The 21,766-nt window shown below is 35.3% G+C and overlaps 1 protein-coding gene across 2 annotated transcripts; it reads left to right on the forward strand.

Moving 5' to 3' along the window:
• LOC128015468 (MICAL-like protein 1) lies at positions 1-20,657 on the forward strand. Of its 2 annotated transcripts, none has more exons than XM_052599320.1 (16): positions 1-574; positions 3,511-3,559; positions 4,271-4,412; positions 7,667-7,767; positions 8,519-8,643; positions 8,775-9,328; positions 9,459-9,522; positions 9,926-10,317; positions 12,260-12,594; positions 13,372-13,506; positions 13,773-13,899; positions 14,733-14,823; positions 15,411-15,484; positions 15,591-15,705; positions 15,847-15,893; positions 17,529-20,657. In XM_052599320.1, exons 1-16 carry the CDS (start codon positions 432-434, stop codon positions 17,651-17,653), a joined length of 2,619 nt encoding a protein of 872 aa, XP_052455280.1. In that variant the 5' UTR covers positions 1-431; the 3' UTR covers positions 17,654-20,657. The 2 variants fall into 2 exon arrangements, with proteins under 2 accessions (XP_052455280.1, XP_052455281.1); XM_052599321.1 differs by having other exon boundaries at positions 12,302-12,594.
• Positions 20,658-21,766: the final 1,109 nt, after the last annotated feature.

Genomic DNA, 21,766 nt, shown 5'->3' on the forward strand with positions numbered 1-21,766 from the left:
AGGGAACTCTTCGTTGTAGGCGTGTGGAAGGCGCGTATGTCCACCAAATTCGTCAGTACACGGCACGCTAATCCTAAAATAATATTTAACAGTTAGGCCTAATATCCTGCGTTTGTCTAAGTCTCGTCTTTGAAACTGAACGCCGCAAATTGGATATCATTGATGTCTCATTTTAAAAGACGGACATTCAAGCCTTTAACTGAAGTTGGAGTTTGACTCTTGTGTGCTGATTTTTTCTTTTTCTTTGGAGTAGCCTGCGGTCAATTCCGTACTTTGACTTTGATCGAATGGGATCGTCTAAAATTCAGACAGCAGGATCTAACTGTACCGAACAGAGACATGTGGAAGAGGGTCTCTCATAAACTTTTGGGTCTTCGTGTGTATTGCAGTAGCAGGACTAGTGTATAGGTGTGGATTTTGGAATCTCGACCATGGGCTCTCTGAAAGCTTTACAGGTTTGGTGCAGAAACCAGTGTGAAAGTTACAGTAATGTGGACATTACAAACATGTCTTCATCCTTCAGAGATGGACTGGCCTTCTGTGCCATCATCCACAGACACAGACCTGATCTCATGTGAGCACTTTTCTGACACTTCTTTCATTTGTTTACATTTTCTACTTCTCTGAAGATTGCATAACTCATAAAATGCCAGCATCTTAACGATCTTAAGTCAGGACAGCTTTATCTATTGGAAACACTGCTTCCTTAGTTTACACAATAAGTGGAAATGCAGGTTGTGTTGTGTGCTATTGTTAGGTGTGACTTGAAATAAACAGGAAGTGACACACCCGATTCTCATCGGGAATATTTTAGCCCACATTGAAATGCAGTCATCATTTACAAACGTTATGCCAAAATAATTTTTATTTTAGTTGATGAAAAGTTATTATGAACGGAATGAAGAATTTAAACAATTATACCGTTCCGACTTCTTCTGTATTTCAATATGTGAGTTTTAATAGAAAAGAAAGATGTATTAATAAAATAATAAACTTATAATAATAATATAATATAATAATACATTTTACTTCAACTCTAAGAAATAACAGCAGATAAAGGCTTAATAATAATAATAATAATAATAATAATAATTAAAAGGAAAAATTAATTTTCACCACAAGTTCACACCTGTGAAATAAAATGACAGTTTTGGTACTTTTAGTGAACCAGTTTCATTTTAACTGTATTCTAGTGTAATTCTAAACACTGACAAAACTAGTTTTTGTATGCAACATTAAATAGCTAGCTTTTAGAAAAGAATACCCCTTCTCCTTTAAATTAGAAATACCACCTGTCACAGACTGAAGCTAAATTAGAAATTGGCCCGTTATATTCCCTATATAGAGTTTTCCGACACTTTATGATTTCAGACTGGGTGAATGAAGGTTGGTTTAACAATAAGAACAATAGCAGCACACATCAGTATGGTCCAGACATTTACCTGGGTTAACCAGGTTTACTTTGATAATGTGGTGCTCAACGTATCCAACCTTTTTTGTTTTCCAACTTCGTGTTTTGCTGTCACAATACACAAAGCCACAGATTGAATCACTTGTTCTAGATTCCTCAGGCCATAGGTCATATCTGTTGAGTAGATCACATGTTGTATGTAATGCTGTGATGGACATGTTGGGTCATGCTGGAGACACTCACACTCAGTCAGTCCTGATTCACACACCCTAGTCAGTATACTAATGAAAAAGACTCTTGATTGGCCCTCTAGAAGCTTGTGTTCTGAGCGTCGCTTCATTGGTCCATCCCAAAGAGGCACAAAATCACATTCACAGACTTTTAAATTAAATGTTCCCTCCTGGTGGAATGACCTGCCCAACTCACATCTCTTCCATCTTTTTTTTGACCCTCTAACTCTAGCACTCTTTATTCTAATTCTTTTAAAAACAAAGGCTTGTCCCTTTTACATTTACACTCTATTAATTTACTGCTTGTTTTCTTTAAAAAAAAAAAAAAAACTTTTTGTCTTCTATCTATTGGTTTTCTTTTTATTATACAATTAACAAAAGCAAAAGAAGGTCCTCTAACACTAGCTTGCTCTATTCTTTTTCTATTCTATATATTTCCTTTTAATTTATTATATATATAATTAATTAATAAAAAAAACTTGCTATGTGTTAAGTAGGGCTGTCACTTTTGAGAAAAATCGAATTCGAACAGATATCGAATATCAAGCAATGTATTTTAATATATTCGAATAAAAAAAACAAATGGTCTAATCATAGACTGTAAAAAAGTGCGCTACACATGGCATTTTAAAAAACGGATATTTTATTTATAGTTCGATTACGGATTGATTGCTACCATTGTACTCATCTTTAATTTGCTTTAGATAAAAGCGTCTGCTAAATGTAAATAGATTGAAGTCTTGTTCTAGTTCATACATACGTGAATTGGGATCAGATTACACTCACAGTAAAATATAATGTAGAGCTGCTTAAATATAGATGCCAGACAGTAGAGGTGCTCCGATCACGATCGGCCGATCGTTATGCGTATCTCGTGAGTAAAGCCGGTTTTCTAATCAGCGGTTAATTCCATCAGGTGCGTGATTTCACATAGAGCAGCTGTTACTACACAGAGCCGTTGTTAATAGAGAAGATGCGCAAATCACGTTAATTTTCAGCGTTTATTGGCCCATCTTCTCAGTTAACAACGGCTCTGTGTAGTAACAGCTGCTCTATGTGAAATCACGCACCTGATGGAATTAACCGCTCATTAGAAAACCGGCTTTACTGAGGAGATGCGCATTAACGATCGGCCGATCGTGATCGGAGCAACCCTACCAGACAGCTGCTGATTTCTGCAACAGCTGTTCTTTCCTTGTCTCACAAACACAGATTCAGTGTTCCTCAAAATCGACCAAACACACCAAACATTGCAAAAAAACCTGGTATAATTAAATACTTTGTTAAAAAAGTATGAATAGACTTTTGAAAGGATCATTTGTGTTTTGTCCTGAATTTTAGTTTTCTTAAGCCAGGCACTTATTGTTTCACACTGGATGTAACTACTAGACCATTCACTGCCATTTAGTTTCTCTGCATGCTGCTAAATCATAAAATGAGGGATTAGGTGAATAATAAAGCTTTTTTTTAAATTAACAAACACACACTTTTCTGATACATTGGAGCATGTTGCCAAACACTCTGTGTGTCTCATTCTTTAAGCTTGCTTTCTGTGTTTGCAGTGAACTGGTGATTTATGGATAGACAGCAAATAAGAAAATAACAAACACAGCACTGATACAAAACTGAAGATATTCTTTTGACTGGAAGTAATGCCACGATAATTATTATGATCTAATCATCAGTGGCAGTGCTGCCTTGTATGATTTAGTTAATCTTCCGATCTCTGATTCACTGACAATTTGCAAATTACCTAAAAAAAATAAATAATAATAATAATGTATTTTTAATAAACTTTGTGATGTTTGTATTTCATGACTCTGGACTTCTGATATTGCTTAAACATATTTTTATTTCTTTGTCCCCTAGAGATTTTGATTCCCTCTCAAAAGAAAATGTCTTTGAGAATAACCGTCTGGTGAGTATCACACAAACCACTGACCAAAAATAATTAGATATAGAGAGGGTTTAAATATAATTTATGATGTTAATATGTACCATTAGCCAGAATAAACAGTTAACTGTTGACAGTTCTTAAAGTGTGCTCTGGATTTTGAAGGAATCTTTTTCAGTTCTGCTCTTGAAAGAGGAATTGGTTGCAGCAAAACACCTGTATGTTTGTGTCAGTCACATGACAGAGTAATGCTACTTTTCTTTAGTTGAGCTAGGTATCGTTTTAGTCTGTTGTGAATTTGCATATACAGCAATGTAAATTTGTATACAGACTACCTTTGGTGTGGATGTCTAGTTTTTACTGTGTAGAAAAAAAATGTCCTTGTTGTGTTTAAATTCTCATTAAACCATTTTAAATCTAAGCTGACATTGACTATATCTCCAAAATATAAATACCTATACTATGGAGCAATAGACTTAACAGCTGGTGTAGATACTGGTAAAGTATTTTTTTTTTAATAATAATCATGTGGTTGTTATTATTGATAAAATAGATGTTTATCACGGTCATCTATTTCTAAAAGCTTATGGGCAACATCGTTATGGAAAATGAGACATTTAGGACTGCTGTATGTTTGTTTTTTTTTGTTTTTAGTATTATAGTTTGTGTCATAATTGTGGTTTTTGTGTACTGTATTTGGTTGTTTATGCTCTGCTGATATGTGATGTTTCAAAGGCGTTTGAGGTTGCTGAGAGTGAGTTGGGTATTCCATCCTTGCTGGATCCAGAAGACATGGTGTCCATGAGCGTGCCTGACAGATTGAGCATCATCACCTATGTATCTCAGTATTATAACTACTTCACCAACAACTCTCATAGTGAGTATTGAACACTGCAAATAGATATGCGGACTTAAACGAACATTTTATTTACACACACAGAGATAAAACCGCAATGTCTTTATGGCCTTTTTCATCATCTCTCCAAAAGCATAGTAAATAAAAACTTACTGCACATTCTGTGTGTAGTGTAAGTCACATACAAATTACTCTTATGAGCCAATCTATAGGATTAGATTCAAGTCCATTTTGTACAAATCTTAGCAGCAGATGTGAAACGACTGCAGAGATTTTTTTTCCGCAGTATGTTTCTGTATGCAGTGCATGTCATGTCACAGAACACTGAAAGTGTGACTGAAAGTGCAAGTGATTTCCTAAGGTATTGTAATTAGGGATGTTCATTCAAGGAAAAGTAATGATCGATAATCACTGGGTATTATTCGATAAGTAGTATATAATCACCCCCCTCCCGCATGCACCCACGCACGCATACCGTAAACACACACCCATAAAAAGAGAGAGAGGGAGAGAGACTATTCAGGCTTTCATCCTGTATGATAACAAACTGTTAAATTCATTAGAGAAAAGTCTATCCTAACCCAAGCCAATTGATGATTGTATGATTGCTGAAACATATTAATATAACATAACCAAATGACGTCACTTGTTAACATAACAGTCCATCTATTATCAACTGTTCACAAGACTGTAGGAGACTAGGACATTTCTATTTTAAAATGAGCATGAACATTCATATAATATTTTCAAAAGTTTACAGATTAATTAAGATTAGAACAGATTAATTCAGACATGAATATTAGGTTTAAAACACATTACGAGTTAAAACAGAATATCATAAAACACATATCCACCCTCTGACATTGTCTCCCTTCCCCCTGCTGGCCTGTACTCACACTGCACTTGGAACGCTCCAGGTCGGTGTTCTGTCCATCTCTTCTACCCTGTCAGATTTTGCTACCTCCCATGAAAAAAGTAGGTAAGCCTGCCAAACCGAGGGGGAGCTTTTAATTGAAACGAGAGAACTAATATAGAGCCTTACACTGCCCAGTCCAGGGCTAATCAGATTCCTCTGCCCGAGTCGCTGTCCTCATTACACAGCTGCAGTTGCAGCCATTATAATAGTCTAGTTTTGGTTTTTAATGGCAAAGTGGTCATATTTTGTTTCAATTCTTTATTAATTTAATTCAGAAATAAGACTGAAACATTTTATGTTTGTTAAATTCAAGTTTGTTTGTTTTTAGCAACCATTGCATTTTTCTCAGTTTATCCTTCTCAACAAAAAAAAAAAAAAAAGATTAGCGTCATAATATTTTAGGAATTAAGTCAAAATTATGACAATTAAATCATGTTACATTTCATGAAGTAAAATTGAATATATTACACCTGTATACTCTGCCAAAAAACGGATTAAAAAAAAGTATGTGGCATTCTTCACGTTTAAAATGAAAAAGAGCAATAGGCTTACTGACGATTTGTTTTAACTCGAGTTGATTTATTCCACGAGACACTCAGTTGTATTAAATTGTTCTGTTTTTTTTTTTTTTCAACATTAACTCAAATATTTTTTTTTGTTCGTGCTGCAAATATTAAACAGGAAATTATATTTGATTCACATGCATGCTGCATGAAAGGAGGCGAATATCTCACTACAGATTAAAGAGCGGAAAAAAACATTTATTGTTTGTATTTTATCTTAAAATTTACAGAAGCCTGAGGCTTTGTGTTATAATAAAAAGTAGCAAAGCCCAAAGCTTATTACGATTAAAACGTTACTGTATTTTCTGGACTATAAGTCACACTTTTTTTTCATAGTTTGGCAGGTACGACTTATTTATCAAAATTAATTTGACATGAACCAAGAGAAATGAACCAAGAGAAAACATTACCGTCAACAGCTGCGAGAGGGCGCTCTATGCTGCTCAGTGCTCCTGTAATCCACACTGAAATCATAGAGCGCTCTCTCGCGGCTGGAGACGGTAATGTTTTCTCTTGGTTCTTGGTTCTAAATAAATGCCACTTATAGTCCGGTGCGACTTATATACGTTTTTTTTCCTCGTCATGACGTATTTTTGGACTGATGCGACTTATAGTCCGAAAAATACGGTACATATTATTTCCAAGCATATCATAATTAAAACGTTTACATTTACTTCAGAAAAATCAACATAACAGTCGAATTTTTAAATGGTTTAAAAATGTTTATGGTTATCAAACCAGTGGAATATTACATTTTATTCCTTCAACAAATAAGAAACCATTTTAATGCAACTAGCTCATAATCCAGACTTACGTGGGAAACAGGAAGTTTATCGCTCAGCACAGTGGAGTGCATCGTTCTGTTAACTTTGTGGTTCATTATTTTGATTCGTTTGGGACGCGGTGACACAGAAGACCCTCTCACAACATATTGCTTTATAATTCTATTGCATTTGCCGCTCAGAAATGTTCACGTAATCATACTGCACATGTTAGTAATTCCCTGGCGCGGTTGCTCACACTGCAGGTGTACAGCACACTAATTAAACTGAACTGTGCTCTGGTCCACCTCTTTAAAAGGAACCGCGTCGAAGCGAGTCACGGAGCAATCACAGTCAACCGAACCGGGCTTTGGGGGTAAGATGCACTCGGGTATGTTTCACATCTTTAGAAAATAATCGCACAACCTAATCGATAATCGGTCATTAAATCAACTAAATGAATATATTAGAAAATCGTGACCCATCCCTAATTGTAATACATGATTCATTTAAGAAGTATCACATTGCAGTAAACATCATAAATGGGAAAAATAAGAGAGAAAAAAGAAATCCACTTGGACAATGTAAACAGAAAGAACTATGTTCTTGATAACAACAAATTTCCAAACCTGATTGCGCTGAATAAGAAGGATTTGGTTTGCACTATGCATCACACTGGGTTGCAGTTTTTAGGATTCATAGATTTCTCATTGGTTTGCATGTTTTGGTTCGAACTGATTTACACTGTACTAACCATTGGGTGGTACAAGTAAACAAACCTGCTTTGCTGTTTGAGCAAATTACTTGTCCAGATTTTTTTTTTTATGTTTAGGTTTATGAACCAGTGCCTTTAAAAAAAAAAAAAATCAAGTTTGTACTGCCTCTAGGGTTTAGCTATATCTCTGGTGTAATTGACAGTATGTACCCAGTGCTCTCAAAAGAACTTAAATTGTATTATATATTCCTTGAATTAGAACATTTAATATAGAAAACCTGCTGCACACATTTTACTGAGTGTTTTTATCCTTTATTTAGCTATGTCTAAAAAACTCAAGAGCCCTGGTGGTCCTGGTCACATTAAACCAGCCATAAAGAGACCATTTGCTCCTCCAGAGGGCTGTGACGCTCAGACTGAGGTAAAGTAGACAACAATGTTTTTTTTTTTTTTTTTTTTTTTTTTTTTTAAATCTTAATATCTGGATAGCTGTAGACCTAAAAACACTCTGTATCTGCAAAGACAAATTCTCCAAAACTGCACACTTTTAACCACATTTAATGATTTGCAGTTGCACCATAAGTAGAGTGGAATTTTTGATTACACAAGATGGAGAGCAGTGAGATCTCATTTTGGCCTGATCCCATGTATTCAGAGAAAAATACTCTGCCACTGCCATTTGCTCTAATTCATTTATGAAATCAGCAGTCAGAGCTAAATCACATGTTTGGTTTGTGGTAGACATTGTGAGCTGTCTGAGTTCAGAGAATTTTGCTTCTCCAGAAATGTTCTCTTATCCTCCTTGTACCTCCCCTTCACTTACAGAATTCTCCTCCTTTTCTTTATTGTTCTTTATCCTTTCTGTTTCTCTCTGTTTCTATCCAAATTCATGATGTCAGTAAAATTAGTTTCTCAATGTTTTACTTTAGAAGTAAGCATTTGTATTGTCATCCTGTTTTTTCTATGTAAAACATTTTTTTTTTTTACTTTGATCTCTTGTTAAATAAATGTGTACACATTTTCTAATGCCATAATGTTAAGTATGTATGTTTTGTATACATATTCATATGTATTCAATCTGAAATAAGGATCCATTAGTGGATCTTACCATCCTTTCCATGTGTTTTTTTTTTTATTTTTTGTTACCTTCCATATTTCTTGGTTCTGCGTAGTCTGGTGCAGATAGCCAACCAAAACGCAGTACTCTGAGCAGCACCTGTTCAGTCTGTGGAAAGCATGTTCACCTGGTTCAGAGGATCCTCGTTGATGGCAAACTTTATCATCGGAACTGCTTCAGGTGACTGATCAACTGCCTAGCATAACATCTGCATCTGCATTGTTCTATTATTTAAAGCTTATAAATAACATTACTTTTTATTCCCTTTGCTGTCATCACTGTTTTTGTGAGAATGTCTGCTTTTATCTCAGATGTAGGGAATGCAGCAGAACTTTACTTCCTGGGTCTTACAAGTTTACAGAGGATCCTGGATCATTAGTGTGCACACACCATTTCTCCAGATCTGCCATTAATCAGAATGGTCGTTCAGATATGAGTAATCAACTAGACAAAATAAACTCAACAAGCCCAGAAGACCCAAACAATAGGAGTTTAGAATCTAAAGCATCACACATCAATGCTGAGATCAACCCAGAGAGAGAGGAAATTAAAGAAATAGAAACAGCATCAAGTAAGAAACCAGATAGCAGATCAAAAGTTGAGACAGAACATGAAGCACCTGGTTCTTCTAGTCCACCAAATCCTTTTGAAGAATCTGAAGAGGTGGATCAGGACACACAGCAAGAAGACCACAAGCCAGCCACTGATGTAGCCAGTGGCAATGGTCCAGCAACTTTGGTGAAAAGTACTGCAGCAGAGGGTCGACCGGTTCCAGCACCTAGACGGGTATTTGAGCCCACCCCTGCTCCTCGGCCTGTACCCAGGCCACGTCCACCCAGACCCTCTGAAAGCCCCATTCTCAATGGTGAGCACTAATGTTGACCTTGATTGCATTCATAAAACTGTCTAACATTACACTGGTCATACTATTACATGTTGTTTCCATGTTTTATATTTGTTAAATGTTTTTAACTATCTTTTAATTGTGGTTCTAGGAGATCCTGACACTCCAATTTCTCCAACTCCTGTGCCAAGAGAAAGACTACACTCACCTGCTCGGTAAGACATCTCCTTTACTGTATCTCTTATTATGCATTATTCAGGTTTTGGTTCTTGTTCATGTACACTACTGTTCAAAAGTTTGGAATAATTCAGATTTTTATGTTGTTGAAAGAAGTCCCTTATGCTTACCAAGACTGCATTTTTTCAAAAGAACATAATGTATTTGAAATAGAAAATCTTTTGTAAAAGTATGTCTTTACTGTCACTTTTGTTCTTAATCTTACAAAATAATGAATCAGCAAAACTGTTTTAAACATTCATAAATAAAATAAATCCAGCCCTAGTGAGCATAAGATACTTTTTTTAAAGACATAAAACACTAAATTATTCCAAACTAGATTTGACCAGTAGTGTATTTCTGTGATTTCCTCTCAGTGGTTTAAATGCACTCTTTTCCCAGCTCTAGCAAGGCTAATGACACTCCTAAACCAAAAGAACCACCCTGGCTGGCTCTTGTCCAATCAGAAACAAAGAAGAAAGCAGCACCTCGCCCACCCACAGGTATGGCTATACCTCCTTGCACTGGTTCATCTCCTTCTCAAAAGGAGGGGGAATCAAGACCATCGTCTCCTCCAAATCCCTTTGATAATGATGAGGAAGAAGAGCCAGAAACATGTCCTGAAGATCCCCCTGGTCCTGTGGTGGCAAGTCATCCTTGGTATAGGATCACTCAGGCTGCTGAAATCACAGCTGGGGACACAAGAAGACCAAGTCCTGCCCCTTCTGAAAGTCCCAAAAGTGTCCAAAGGAAGAAGCGTCCAGCACCAAAAGCACCGAATTCTTCTACATCAGGTTAATGGCTTACAGTGTCTGACATCATACATTTTGCTTTGCATAAATTAAGAGCTGGTGAAGACTGAATTTGAATTGTCCACCGTGCCCCCGACCAACATTATTGGCTACAATTATTCTTGTATTTCTGCTGTATGTAGGTGCTCCAACTTGTTTTAATTAACAGAAACTGGGAATATTTATATATTAAATTAATTCACTAACAGTTATTTCGGTAATGGAGTAGTCATTCGATTATTCTAATGATTAATCAAGTAATCTGACTTTTTTTTGGTGATAATAAAATTGGAACTAAGCAAACAATAGACTGGGGCCGAGACAACGGTGTCATGGTTGTCAACTGCCACCGGGCCAACAGTAGTGCACATGATGTCACACACTCTATAACAAGCATAATACAAAGTTTTGTATACAAGTGTAATAACAGTAAGAGTTGCAAAATGTTTTATTTAGTCTGTAATTCTATGTTAATTCACAAATGACCTCAAATGCCATACACAGCGTTTCCTTTAGATTGGCAGGTTTGAGAGCAGGAAAATACAGTTTATTCTGACGTAACAAATTTGAACTTTGTGTCAGTACCTTATAAACTGGACGAGGCAGTTTACTGTCGGGGATTTGTCATGTCGTGTCGTGACCCCAGGTGCCCCCCTGCCAGAGGTCTTGCGATAGGCTTGTTTTTAGTAAATTTATATTTTTAGTCGGATCCTGTCACGTGTAGGCAGATGTCTAGGGCCGCTTTCTTCTCCTCTTTATACTTAATTTTAGACTATTTCTATAGCATGATTTTAATGAAGTGAAGTGACATTCAGCCGAGTATGGTGACCCATACTCAGAATTTGTGCTCTGCATTTAACCCATCCGAAATGCACACACACAGAGCAGTGAACACAAACACACACACTGTGAGCACACACCCGGAGCAGTGGGCAGCCATTTATGCTGCGGCGCCCGGGGAGCAGTTGGGGGTTCGATGCCTTGCTCAAGGGCACCTAAGTCGTGGTATTGAAGGTGGAGAGAGAACTGTACATGCACTCCCCCCACCCACAATTCCGTCCGGCCCGAGACTAGAACCCACAACCCTTCGATTGGGAGTCCAACCCTCTAACCATTAGGCCACGACTTCCCCCACAATGTCTAGAGTGCATAATGTTACGCAGTCATTAATCTCTCCACTTGCAAGCAGATTGATATTAAAATATCAAATGCAAGTAATCATGTTTTTATTGAGCAAAAGACAAAACAACATAAAATACATAATGTAATAAAACAATATAATCATAATTTATGTATTATATCGAATGCCTGCAGAGGGCACCAGTGGCCTGGTGATTGGTGTAGGTTTATAAACGTTTACAAACGTTTTAGAATGGTGCACATTGTTTCCAGATGAATGTTATAAGCAACTCAGACTCACAGTGTATGCAAAGATGGAGTTTGAGATGATAACTGTTTGTGTGGAGCAAGCATTTACTGTCAACGGACCCACTCTGAGATGCACACAACCTATACACATAAAAACAAAACGCATATCAAAACCATAGCACACATTTATTTTAATCACAGCTTTGAAAATTCACAATAGCACTAAGCTTTATTATTATTTTTAAATGGTTTAAATATTTAATGCAGCTTTTGAAAATGTTCTAATAATGCTTTTCATAGATTCTCATATGTAGAATTTTGCTGGTTAATCGACACAGGCAAAAAGCAATCAAGGTTTTTTTTTTTTTTATAATCGAGTACTACATTACTGATGTAAGCATTTTCATTTAGAGTTAGAATATTTGAATATATTAATAATAATTTATTATAGACTATTAACTCATCCTACAGCCCTCTCAAACCTTTGAGGACCCATGGTTGTTACAGTATATTGTAGTTGACTAACTATTCACTTATATATATTTTTCTGGGTTGTCTCTTTCCTGCTGTTCTATAGCTTTTCTTTCATCTCCGACTTCTTCTCCTGCTTCTTCTATAGCTCTGAGCACAGAGAGCCTTTCCTCCTCTTCCTCAGACCACAGTGCAGTCCCCCAGCAACCTGCCGCTAATGAACAGGACCGTTTGTTTACCAAAAGTGTGTCTGAACCATCAATCAACGCTCCTGCTTCTGCCCTGTCCCAAAAAACGAAGCTTCAACCTCACTGTTCTCCAAACCTGCCTCCTCCACCACCACCTACCAACACCAGCTCAGCACCAGCTACTCCACAAACCAGTCGCAGTGTGAGACCACCACCGCCCCCTTATTCACAGACACCCAGCACTCCAGGCAAGGTTAGATTTACTGTCAAGATCACACTTGCTGTTTTAAATTTTGAAACAATCAAGATATGTTTATGCTTTCCTGTTCTTTTTATCATCAAAGCAAAACTATTTTAATTCAGATAACGGTTTAATTTCACATACTTTTTTTTTTTTTGTAAAATGCAGCTCTTATGTGTACAACTACTTACCTATGCCACTGGTTCAGCATTGCTAATTCAAAGGCGAACTCGAAAGTGGTACTATAAAACTAATAATGGATACTTAGCATGTTTTTATGTAGTTATTGATAAATGGCAACCTTTGTTGTGACTCGTAATTGTTAGGCAGTAATGACATTTTTAATTGCTTTCGAAATTAGCTGAGAAATATAACAAATTTTAGTAGCAAAATATTTAAAGGGGTCATAAAATGAGAAATCAAAATTATGTATATGTACACTACAGACAATAAGAGGTTACGTTACATTAAAAACATACACCAAGTTTCATAAAACACTCAACATGATGTAAAGGAGGCTTTGAATACGGTGCGATGAAGTTAGCCAATCACAGCACCTTTTCTGCAAGAGGTAATGCATTTTTCACGGAGAGTAATAAATCACGGATGATTTATTAACTTACCTTCAGAAACATAATATAAAAATCTGAAAAGGCTTTTCATGACCCTTTTAAGAGATTTAATCTCAAGTTTTCACATCTTAGATGCAGGGAAGTCCAGGTGCTTTCCTCTCATACTTTCTTTGTTCAGTATCTTTGATTAATGCTCTCTCATCACTGTCATCTTCAGCGCACTTGTAAAGAGAATCCATTTAATCGGAATAAAACCACCACTGTAAGCTCTTCTGTATCCAGACCCCCAAAAGGGCCCCGTCCTGCACGACCTCCTGCTCCTGGACATGGATTTCCTCTCATTAAACGCAAAGTGAGGCACAGAAAACAGCCTCTTGCTACTTTTATTATTACTATTTTAATTATCATGAACATGGACATGAACATGGATTTCAATATGGAAAAGTAGAAATGATATTTTTATTGCATTTTGAAAAATGTATTTGTTTATTTACAGCATCAGAATGAAGTTAGTTTGGTAGTAACCATTCAACTTTAGCATCAGACATTCGTCTCTTACCACCCATATATTAGTGACTGCATGCTTTTAATTTCCTGTCCTGTCATTGTATTTGGTAGGTACAGTCAGACCAGTATATCCCAGTTGAAGACATCCATGTAGAGATGAGTGACCTGGAGAAACGGTTGGATGAATTAGAGCAGAGAGGGGTGGATCTAGAGAAGAGCTTACGAGAATGTTCAAATGGTAAGAGAACTGCATGCTACAGAAAAACTTCCAACATTGGCTGTGCTGATGTGATATGAATTATTCAAGGATTTCTGCTAATGATGATCCAGTGTCATTTAGTGTCCTGAAGTGGCTCCATTTACATTAAATGCTGTTTCACACAAACTCCATCTCTTTTATAATTTAAACAACATTTAAACACAAGGCACACCTATAATCATCCTATGTTTGTAATAAGAATTGTTTACAAATTTGTTAACAACAAAAGAGAAGCTTTATGGCCTACCAGTGTTTGTTTTTTTTCAGATTCTATAGTTTTAACCTTTGAAAGAAAAAGAAATTAGGACTATCATAAATATAGTAATTTAACTTGTTTCTTAAAAATGTAATTACATAAAAATAATAATATTATATATTTGTTTAATTTTTACCTTTTAAATAATAATAAAATATTTTTTATAATAATGTTGATTACATTTATTTATTACTATTATTGTATATTTCATTAAATGGTAATAAAAAGAATATTTTTTTCTTGAAAGGGGTGGACTGAATGTGATTAATTAGTGGTGTTTTTAGTGAAATTGTTTGTTGTTGTCATCTCTCATCCTTTGACCAGTAACTGGATTCAGCAGGTTATCTAAAGGTTTCTTATTTTTGGCTCAACTAAAGAGAGTAGCAGTTCATGTGGTTTATAGAAGCTGAGCAGCCTGAGACTGAGCCCCAAAACTAACAAATCAAAACATGGGCAAATCTTTATAAAAATACTCTTTGTTTCAACCAGAAACATGATCTTGGGCATGGCTGCTTTTAAATGACTTGACTGAGTGACTCTGTGTTTTGTCATTCAGACGATGAGGAGGAACATCTACTTGTTGACTGGTTCACTCTGATTCACGAAAAGCATTTACTGGTACGGAGAGAGGCTGAACTGGTCTACACGTAAGTGCATTTTTAGCATACATTTAAAATGCTGTAGCATCAATAACAACATACTATATTATTCACCTACTATTGCACACTGGCTCTTAAACTGTGAGGCCTCCCCTGTGTATGGTATGGTATTCATTTGCAACCTCCCCAGAGAAAACACATGATAGAAAACAATCTCAAACATTTAGAACATTTACATTTAGAATTGAATAATATACCTATCATTAAACAATGTTGCAACATCAGTTTATAGAGAGAATTTAGAGGCAGTCCCAATTTATTTAGAGAAGGATGAGAATGTCTTTTAAATGCATGAACCTCTTTCTGGGGCAAAAAAAAATCACTTTTATTTGCAAATCCTAGATGAATGAGACGAGATGTTTCAGTTTGCATGGTTTTAACAGTTTATGCATTAGGCTCCTCTGTTATTTAATTTAGTTTTTGCTAAGAATCCATGTCTTCTCTTCAAAACATTATCCATCTTAAATCTTTAGTCTTTTAGCAGACTTTGAGATATATATATATATATATATATATATATATATATGTAGAATTTTTATACACACCAATCTGTATTATCTGTATCTGGATTTTAGAGCTAAGCAGCAGAACTTGGAGGAGAGGCAGGCTGATGTGGAATATGAGCTTAGATGTTTACTTAACAAGCCAGGTATGAAACAACACAACATCCTCCTCCTTTTCAAATTACAGCCATTCTTTATTCAATCTCTCCTTTATCTCTCTCTCACTTTCCCAACGGCTTACATCTGTGATAGAGAAAGAATGGACATCTGAAGACAAAGACAGGGAAACGCAATTGATGGCAGAACTTGTCACTATAATTGAGCAGAGGAACCAGATTGTTAACAGCATAGATCTGGACAGACAGAGGTAATCAGTCGATGCAAATGCACTCCATTTAATTCTCTGCTGAGCAGTTTTTTTGTAAATTTGAGATGAAATAGAAAGTCATTTTGTCATCAGTATCAAGTTTGCATCAGTTTTTGAGGAGTTCATCAATTTCTACTTTAGGGAGGAGGAGGAGGACAAACAAGTAGCTGCTATGCTAAAGAAAAAAGGTCAGTGTTATTTTTCTTTTCAATGACTCTCTGATTTCTCATTCATAATAATACATCTTGCTAGAGATGTACTGATTGCAATTTTCTTGGCCATTTCTGATTTGCGATGTTTTTGTTAGTGTGATCTGCCAATACCGATTTTTTCTGATTCAGATTTTTTTTTCCCCCTAAGAACTATAATTAACAGCATATACAAACAAAAATATACTTTTCTTCAACGCAACGTTTTATTTTAATAAAAAACACAAGTTAAAAATCGGTAATAAAATAAGAACAAATAAAAAAATGCAAACAACAGCTCGTAATGTTCCGGTGAAGCTCATTTTATATGTGCTGTACATAGGTAGAGACTCTGACAGATACCTCTCCTGTCTCATTTTTATCAGAAACTGAGAAACAAAACAATTGCAACACCGTAAATAATAATAGTGGAATTAACATACAGTTTCATGTTATTAAAGAACATACAATTTTATATGCAGAGTCTGGTAATCCCAGGAAAGTACCCAGACACATAACTGTACAATTGAATGCTGACACCATCGTAACTGTTTAGAAAGTTAGGCTAATCTCTTAAATGAAATCGTAATGGTATTCTTGATAATCAATCTCTTACCTTTATAGTCATGAATACATTTTTTTTTATTTTATAAAAATGTAAAGCATTTATTATTTCTCGTTGTGCAGTAAAATTTACATTTATTAAAGGTTCACTTTCTAATTCATGAAGACAACATGAAGAAATGTGCCAAAAGCCTACACTGAAGACATAGAGCGCCCTCTCGCAGCTGTAGACTGTTTTCTCTTGGTTCTTAATAAGTACGACTCATGTTTTTTTCCTCATCATGGCGTATTTTTGGACTGATGCGACTTATACTCAGGTGCGACTTATAGTCCGAAAAATACGGTAGTTAAATACAAATATATTTTTAAAAGTTAAGATTAAATTTAAAAACGACATTGTGTAAATTTCATCCAAAACAGACTTGTTGCTGCTGCTGTAGTTTTGTTAATCTGAATCACTTAATGCACATCTCTATTTTGACATCGGCTCATCAGATGACTCATTTCTTTGCCACTGTCAATCATAGCAATGACTTGCGGCATGATTTAAGGGATACTTCTGCGTAACTTTAAAATTTGCATTTATCATTCCTGAAACGGTATACGTGGATATTTGGTCCTCTTAGACAAACAAAACTTTTCTCCAAATTGGATTATGATGGATTATGTAGAGAAACCCAGCAAAGGGCGCTCCCTTTACGGCACAGTAGAGTTGACCGGAAATAACTAAGCTGGCTTATGAAAGACCAGGAAGTAATCGTGCATATTGTAAATTTAACATTCCAAAACTATGTTTAACTGCATACTCACCAAGACGGGCATTTTGACATAATTTTTTATATGTATTTGAATGTTTTAGCGCAGTTAGCCACTCATTTTGGTATTTGTGGCTCACAAACCGTTTGAGACTGAGTGGGAACAAAACGGATTGGCTTGAAATGGGAAAGAAGTTAGATTGATCGGCCAGTCACACAACCAGACCGGTCACGAGGAAAATCGTCCGATCCCGATCCCTTGCCGATCGATCGGTGCATCTGTACATCTTGCTTTGATTCTTGTATTTCTTTTCAGAGTTCCATGGACCGGCCGAACAGAAGAAGAAAGCAGGAAAGTTTAAGCCAATTAAGGTTTTGAAGAGACTGAGCACCAAAAATGAAGGAGCTAAGGACAACAGTCCCGGAAAAGAGAACAGTTAAAGGGTAAACTTAGCGAAGGAAAGAAAAAAGAAAAAGGATGTACTACATGTCTAATTAACACTTTAAAATATATTGCTATAAAACAGAGCCAGTTATGTTAAATAGTAGCAGCAGAACTGATATACTGCACTACTGCAGTTTATAATATTAAAAAAAAGAACACTGTCTTAGTCAGATGCAAAAAAAAATTTGACTTGGAAAAAATCTTTAAAAGGCTCAGCCGATACATAATATTACTTTAATTTCGACATTTTGAAGTAAAAGAAAACTGATACTGAATGTGAGTCCTAAATTACCCTGACAAAGTTAAACACATACCTTTCTTTTAAACTCATGGTTATAGTCATAGGAAGCTCAACGAGAAGCCCATTAGATGGTAATTTAATATTTTTCTCTTATTTTATATGTATTTATAAATGGCATGGAGGTACTGTGTTTCTGTCCATATTGAATTGAAAAAGATCATGTAGTGAAACTTTTCATGCCCCATCCAGGCCTTACATCTGATAAATTAAAGAAGCATCGTTGAGATGAATGCAGAAATTAATTAACAGACAAAGTTTAAAATATTGTTGAGGGGAGAGTGAAGTATTTCCATCTCATGAATGCTTTTGAATGATTTTATGATTAACAGTTATTTGTTGATTTTTGTCTGCCTGGGTTTGGTTGCACTAGCTGTTTAAAAAAAAAAAGCCTAATTTGGAACGAATGTTAAGTTACAATTTACGCAGTATTAAATATTTGAGAGTTGCACCATTAAACTTAGTTCAAACGTAACTGTACGTATAAGTATATACTAAAAAGCCTTCAACCATGAGTACAGACTGGAACATAGCAGAGTTTTAAACTGCACATGTAAGCTTGTTTTACCTGATTACACTGCTTTAGACAGGTGTGTTTGTGTTGATATTTACACTCGTTTACATTTTTAAAAAGAGAATGTAATGTGAATAACTGACTTTCAGCTTTCCAGCACAAAACCAGATCTAAACAGTGCACCTCTGTGCATCGTTCTGTGGCAAAAAAAAAAAAAATCTAAATGTCATTTGTTAGTGTTGCACCAGTATTTATTTCTCATTTTATTTATGTTATTTATAATGTTATTCACAGAGTAGCACTATTCACATGAGGCAAAAGAGGTTAGAATCAACCTTAAAAGGTTAAACTGAAAATCACACCTTTGGTCATAAATGTGAAAGATGTTGAATAATTTAATATCATTTTCTTATTATGCAACAATGCATTACTTATTCAGATAGCTTACTATTTACAAGTGTGGACTTTATGTTACAGTTTAAGCAAGAATTTATGAACTGCTGGTGCAACCCTCCCCTGGACCACATTTTAATACACAAATTGTTTTTAATATGAATAACATTGATTAATACACTGCCTGGCCAAAAATCATTCTGGAGTATGGCCACTGGATACATCATCTGACATATTTAAGAGATGAAAAGCTACACACTGCATCAGTTGGGGTTAAAATAATTTTTGTCAAATATAACATCCCGGAAACTGTTAATCCTGCAATATAAATGATCACATCCAACTCTTTAAGTATTTGCTTATTTAAATATAAACTTTTTTTTAAATATAATTAGTATTTCATAGACTAATTCACACACAAAAAAAATATAAAACAATTTATATTAAAATACTGTTAAATATAATGTTTTATTTTTTTTTTACTGACTGTATTAGTTCAAAGCATATCTTAATCCTAGCTAAATCTGTTTATGTTTTGGATTTCAGTATGAATTTTAAGGTTAAACTACCTAAAAGTTTAAGAAAATGTACATTAACTTTTAGTTTGTTAGTTTTGACCAGACAGCTGTACACCATGAAGAATCAGTGACAGATGAAGATTAAAATGAGAGATAACAATAAAATCAATCTAAACCCCTTTAATAAAAGAAAAAGAAAAAACTTTAAAGCCCCAAGTATACTTTGTTTTTGTATGCATACAGTCAAACATTAAGCCTTTTGAAGTACACTATTTGATGTTGTGCACAAATGAGGGAGGTTGACATATGTGCTCTTGAAAGCTTTATCCATGTCTAGTGTCTGCTCTAGTCTTCCCTTATAAGTTATAGCCAATAACAAATCTTTTTGAATTTTTTTTAAACCAAAGCTGAGCTATCTCATTCCCTCTTGCTCACAAGCTCTTATCGATGCTGCTGTCCGTTGTTTGCAGTCTCCGCTATTTTGCTGCTGTTGTTTCGTCTGTTTAGTTTCGTTTTCTACTGTGAAATAATGGCTCGGCATTCTAACAGTTTGCTACCCTGAGATTTTTCTACCTCCCATTAAAACAGTAAGTAAAACAATGCAATACTAGCCATCAGATTATGCTTTCATTAACAACTACACCTACCCTGACCCTAAACCTACCCTTGCAGTAATGCAAATACAGTAATTATGTGTTGTTCAGTGTGAGAAAGTTGATTAAATATTGATGTGCACATGCGCAGTAACCCCTGATAGGATGAAATGTCAGGACACTTGGACAGTGTTGCCACCTCTGATTACTGCAAAAAATTATACGTACAAAGTACGCAAGGTTATAAAATGCTGTCCCTCGCGTATGCATAAAAAGTGAAGTATACTTTGGGCTTAACTGTAACAAAAGGCAGGAAGATTGTGCGATGTTAAGTTTTAATTTACAGATGGTTTATTTTTCCTGTAGAATGTCAAATTTTGTGAGTTGGGCCCTAATTGCTGTAAACCCATTTATTTGTGTAATTCTGAAGGAGTGCCTTTAATCTGTTTAATTTATGCATATGTCATTGCTTTGGCTGTCAAATGTCTTTGAATATTTTGTTGACATTTCAGTCTGTGTGTCTTCTCCAAGTATTTGGATGTGTATTTGTATTAATCAGATGTCAGTATTGTACTTGTTTCGTCAGAGTGTATGTGTGCCTGATCAACTCCAGGGCTTTTGGTTTTCTCTGAAACTGTGCTTAGGATAGATGTTATCAAATATAAACCACTTGATAAAAGAAAACCTTCAGAAGTTTTGACTTTTTTTGAAAGTATATTTTAGTACTCCAACATGTCTGAAGTTTATATTTTCACCCTCTCTTTCTCTATCCCTCATTTTGCTTTGTTCCTTTTCTGTTGATGTATTCAAATTCACAGATTTTCTAAATATATGTATAAAATATTTTCAAAAAATTTCAAAAAGTTTCAAAATATATGTTTAGGTCCCTCAGATAAAATGGATTCAAAGGAACAACAACATTTATATACTGCCTGTCTCACCCTCTTGGAATTGGTCTGTTGCACTCTACTCTCTGTGGAGTATCTTTGGGATTGAGTTGGCCCAACATCCTTTTGAACAGTAGAAAGATGATTTTGTAGTTGTCTCTTTTCTTTCTCTAGATTGGACAGAAAAGTCTTTCCTGTCAGCTTGTACACACTTGCATAAAACACAGAGAAATTTCTGTTAGCCTAATGTATAGGCTACTGATGATGACCATGGTTACGTTTTAATATACTGTTCCTCAAAAATACTTATTTTTATATAGTTAAATAGGGGTGAATATGGGTAGTTTTCAAATTTATTTCCTTAAATGGTTAAGTGTTCCTGTAGCTCAACTGGTAGAGCACTGCGCTAGCAAGCAAGCAAGCGCAAGGTTGGGGGTTTGATTCCCCGGGAACACATGATATGTAAAAATTGATAGCCTGAATGCACTGTAAGTCGCTTTGGATAAAAGCGTCTGCTAAATGCAAAAATGTAAAATTTAAATTTAAGTCATTAGTACACTGAAAAAAATGATTCATTGAATAAACAATTTTTTTTATGGTAAGTGGTTGCAATCGATTTATTTTAGCTTTATTTAAATAAACTAATTTAGTTGATTAACTTGCAGAATTTTTTATTTATTTAAATGTAGCTAAAATAAATTGATTGCAACCACTTACCATAATAAAATTTAGTAAATTCAATTAATAATTTTCTTTCAGTGTACATAATACTTCGGTAAGTATTTTGTTAATTATTACATTACTACATTAATGATCTCCTACTGAGATCCTGTGGCACATAGATATGTATAGGCAGATGTTGCATTCGACTGCTCCAGACATGTCCGCAATCTTGAAATGGTGAAT

The sequence above is a fragment of the Carassius gibelio genome, chromosome A6 (assembly GCF_023724105.1).
Source record: "Carassius gibelio isolate Cgi1373 ecotype wild population from Czech Republic chromosome A6, carGib1.2-hapl.c, whole genome shotgun sequence".
NCBI lineage: Eukaryota > Metazoa > Chordata > Actinopteri > Cypriniformes > Cyprinidae > Carassius > Carassius gibelio.

Excerpts from the sequence above, each read along its gene's own strand:
- LOC128015468 (XM_052599320.1), top strand. The coding sequence starts at position 432 with ATGGGCTCTCTGAAAGCTTTACAGGTTTGGTGCAGAAACCAGTGTGAA. Across the intron at positions 575-3,510 it reads AGACACAGACCTGATCTCAT|AGATTTTGATTCCCTCTCAA; the intron begins GTGAGCACTTTT and ends TTTGTCCCCTAG. Across the intron at positions 10,318-12,259 it reads ACCGAATTCTTCTACATCAG|CTTTTCTTTCATCTCCGACT; the intron begins GTTAATGGCTTA and ends GCTGTTCTATAG.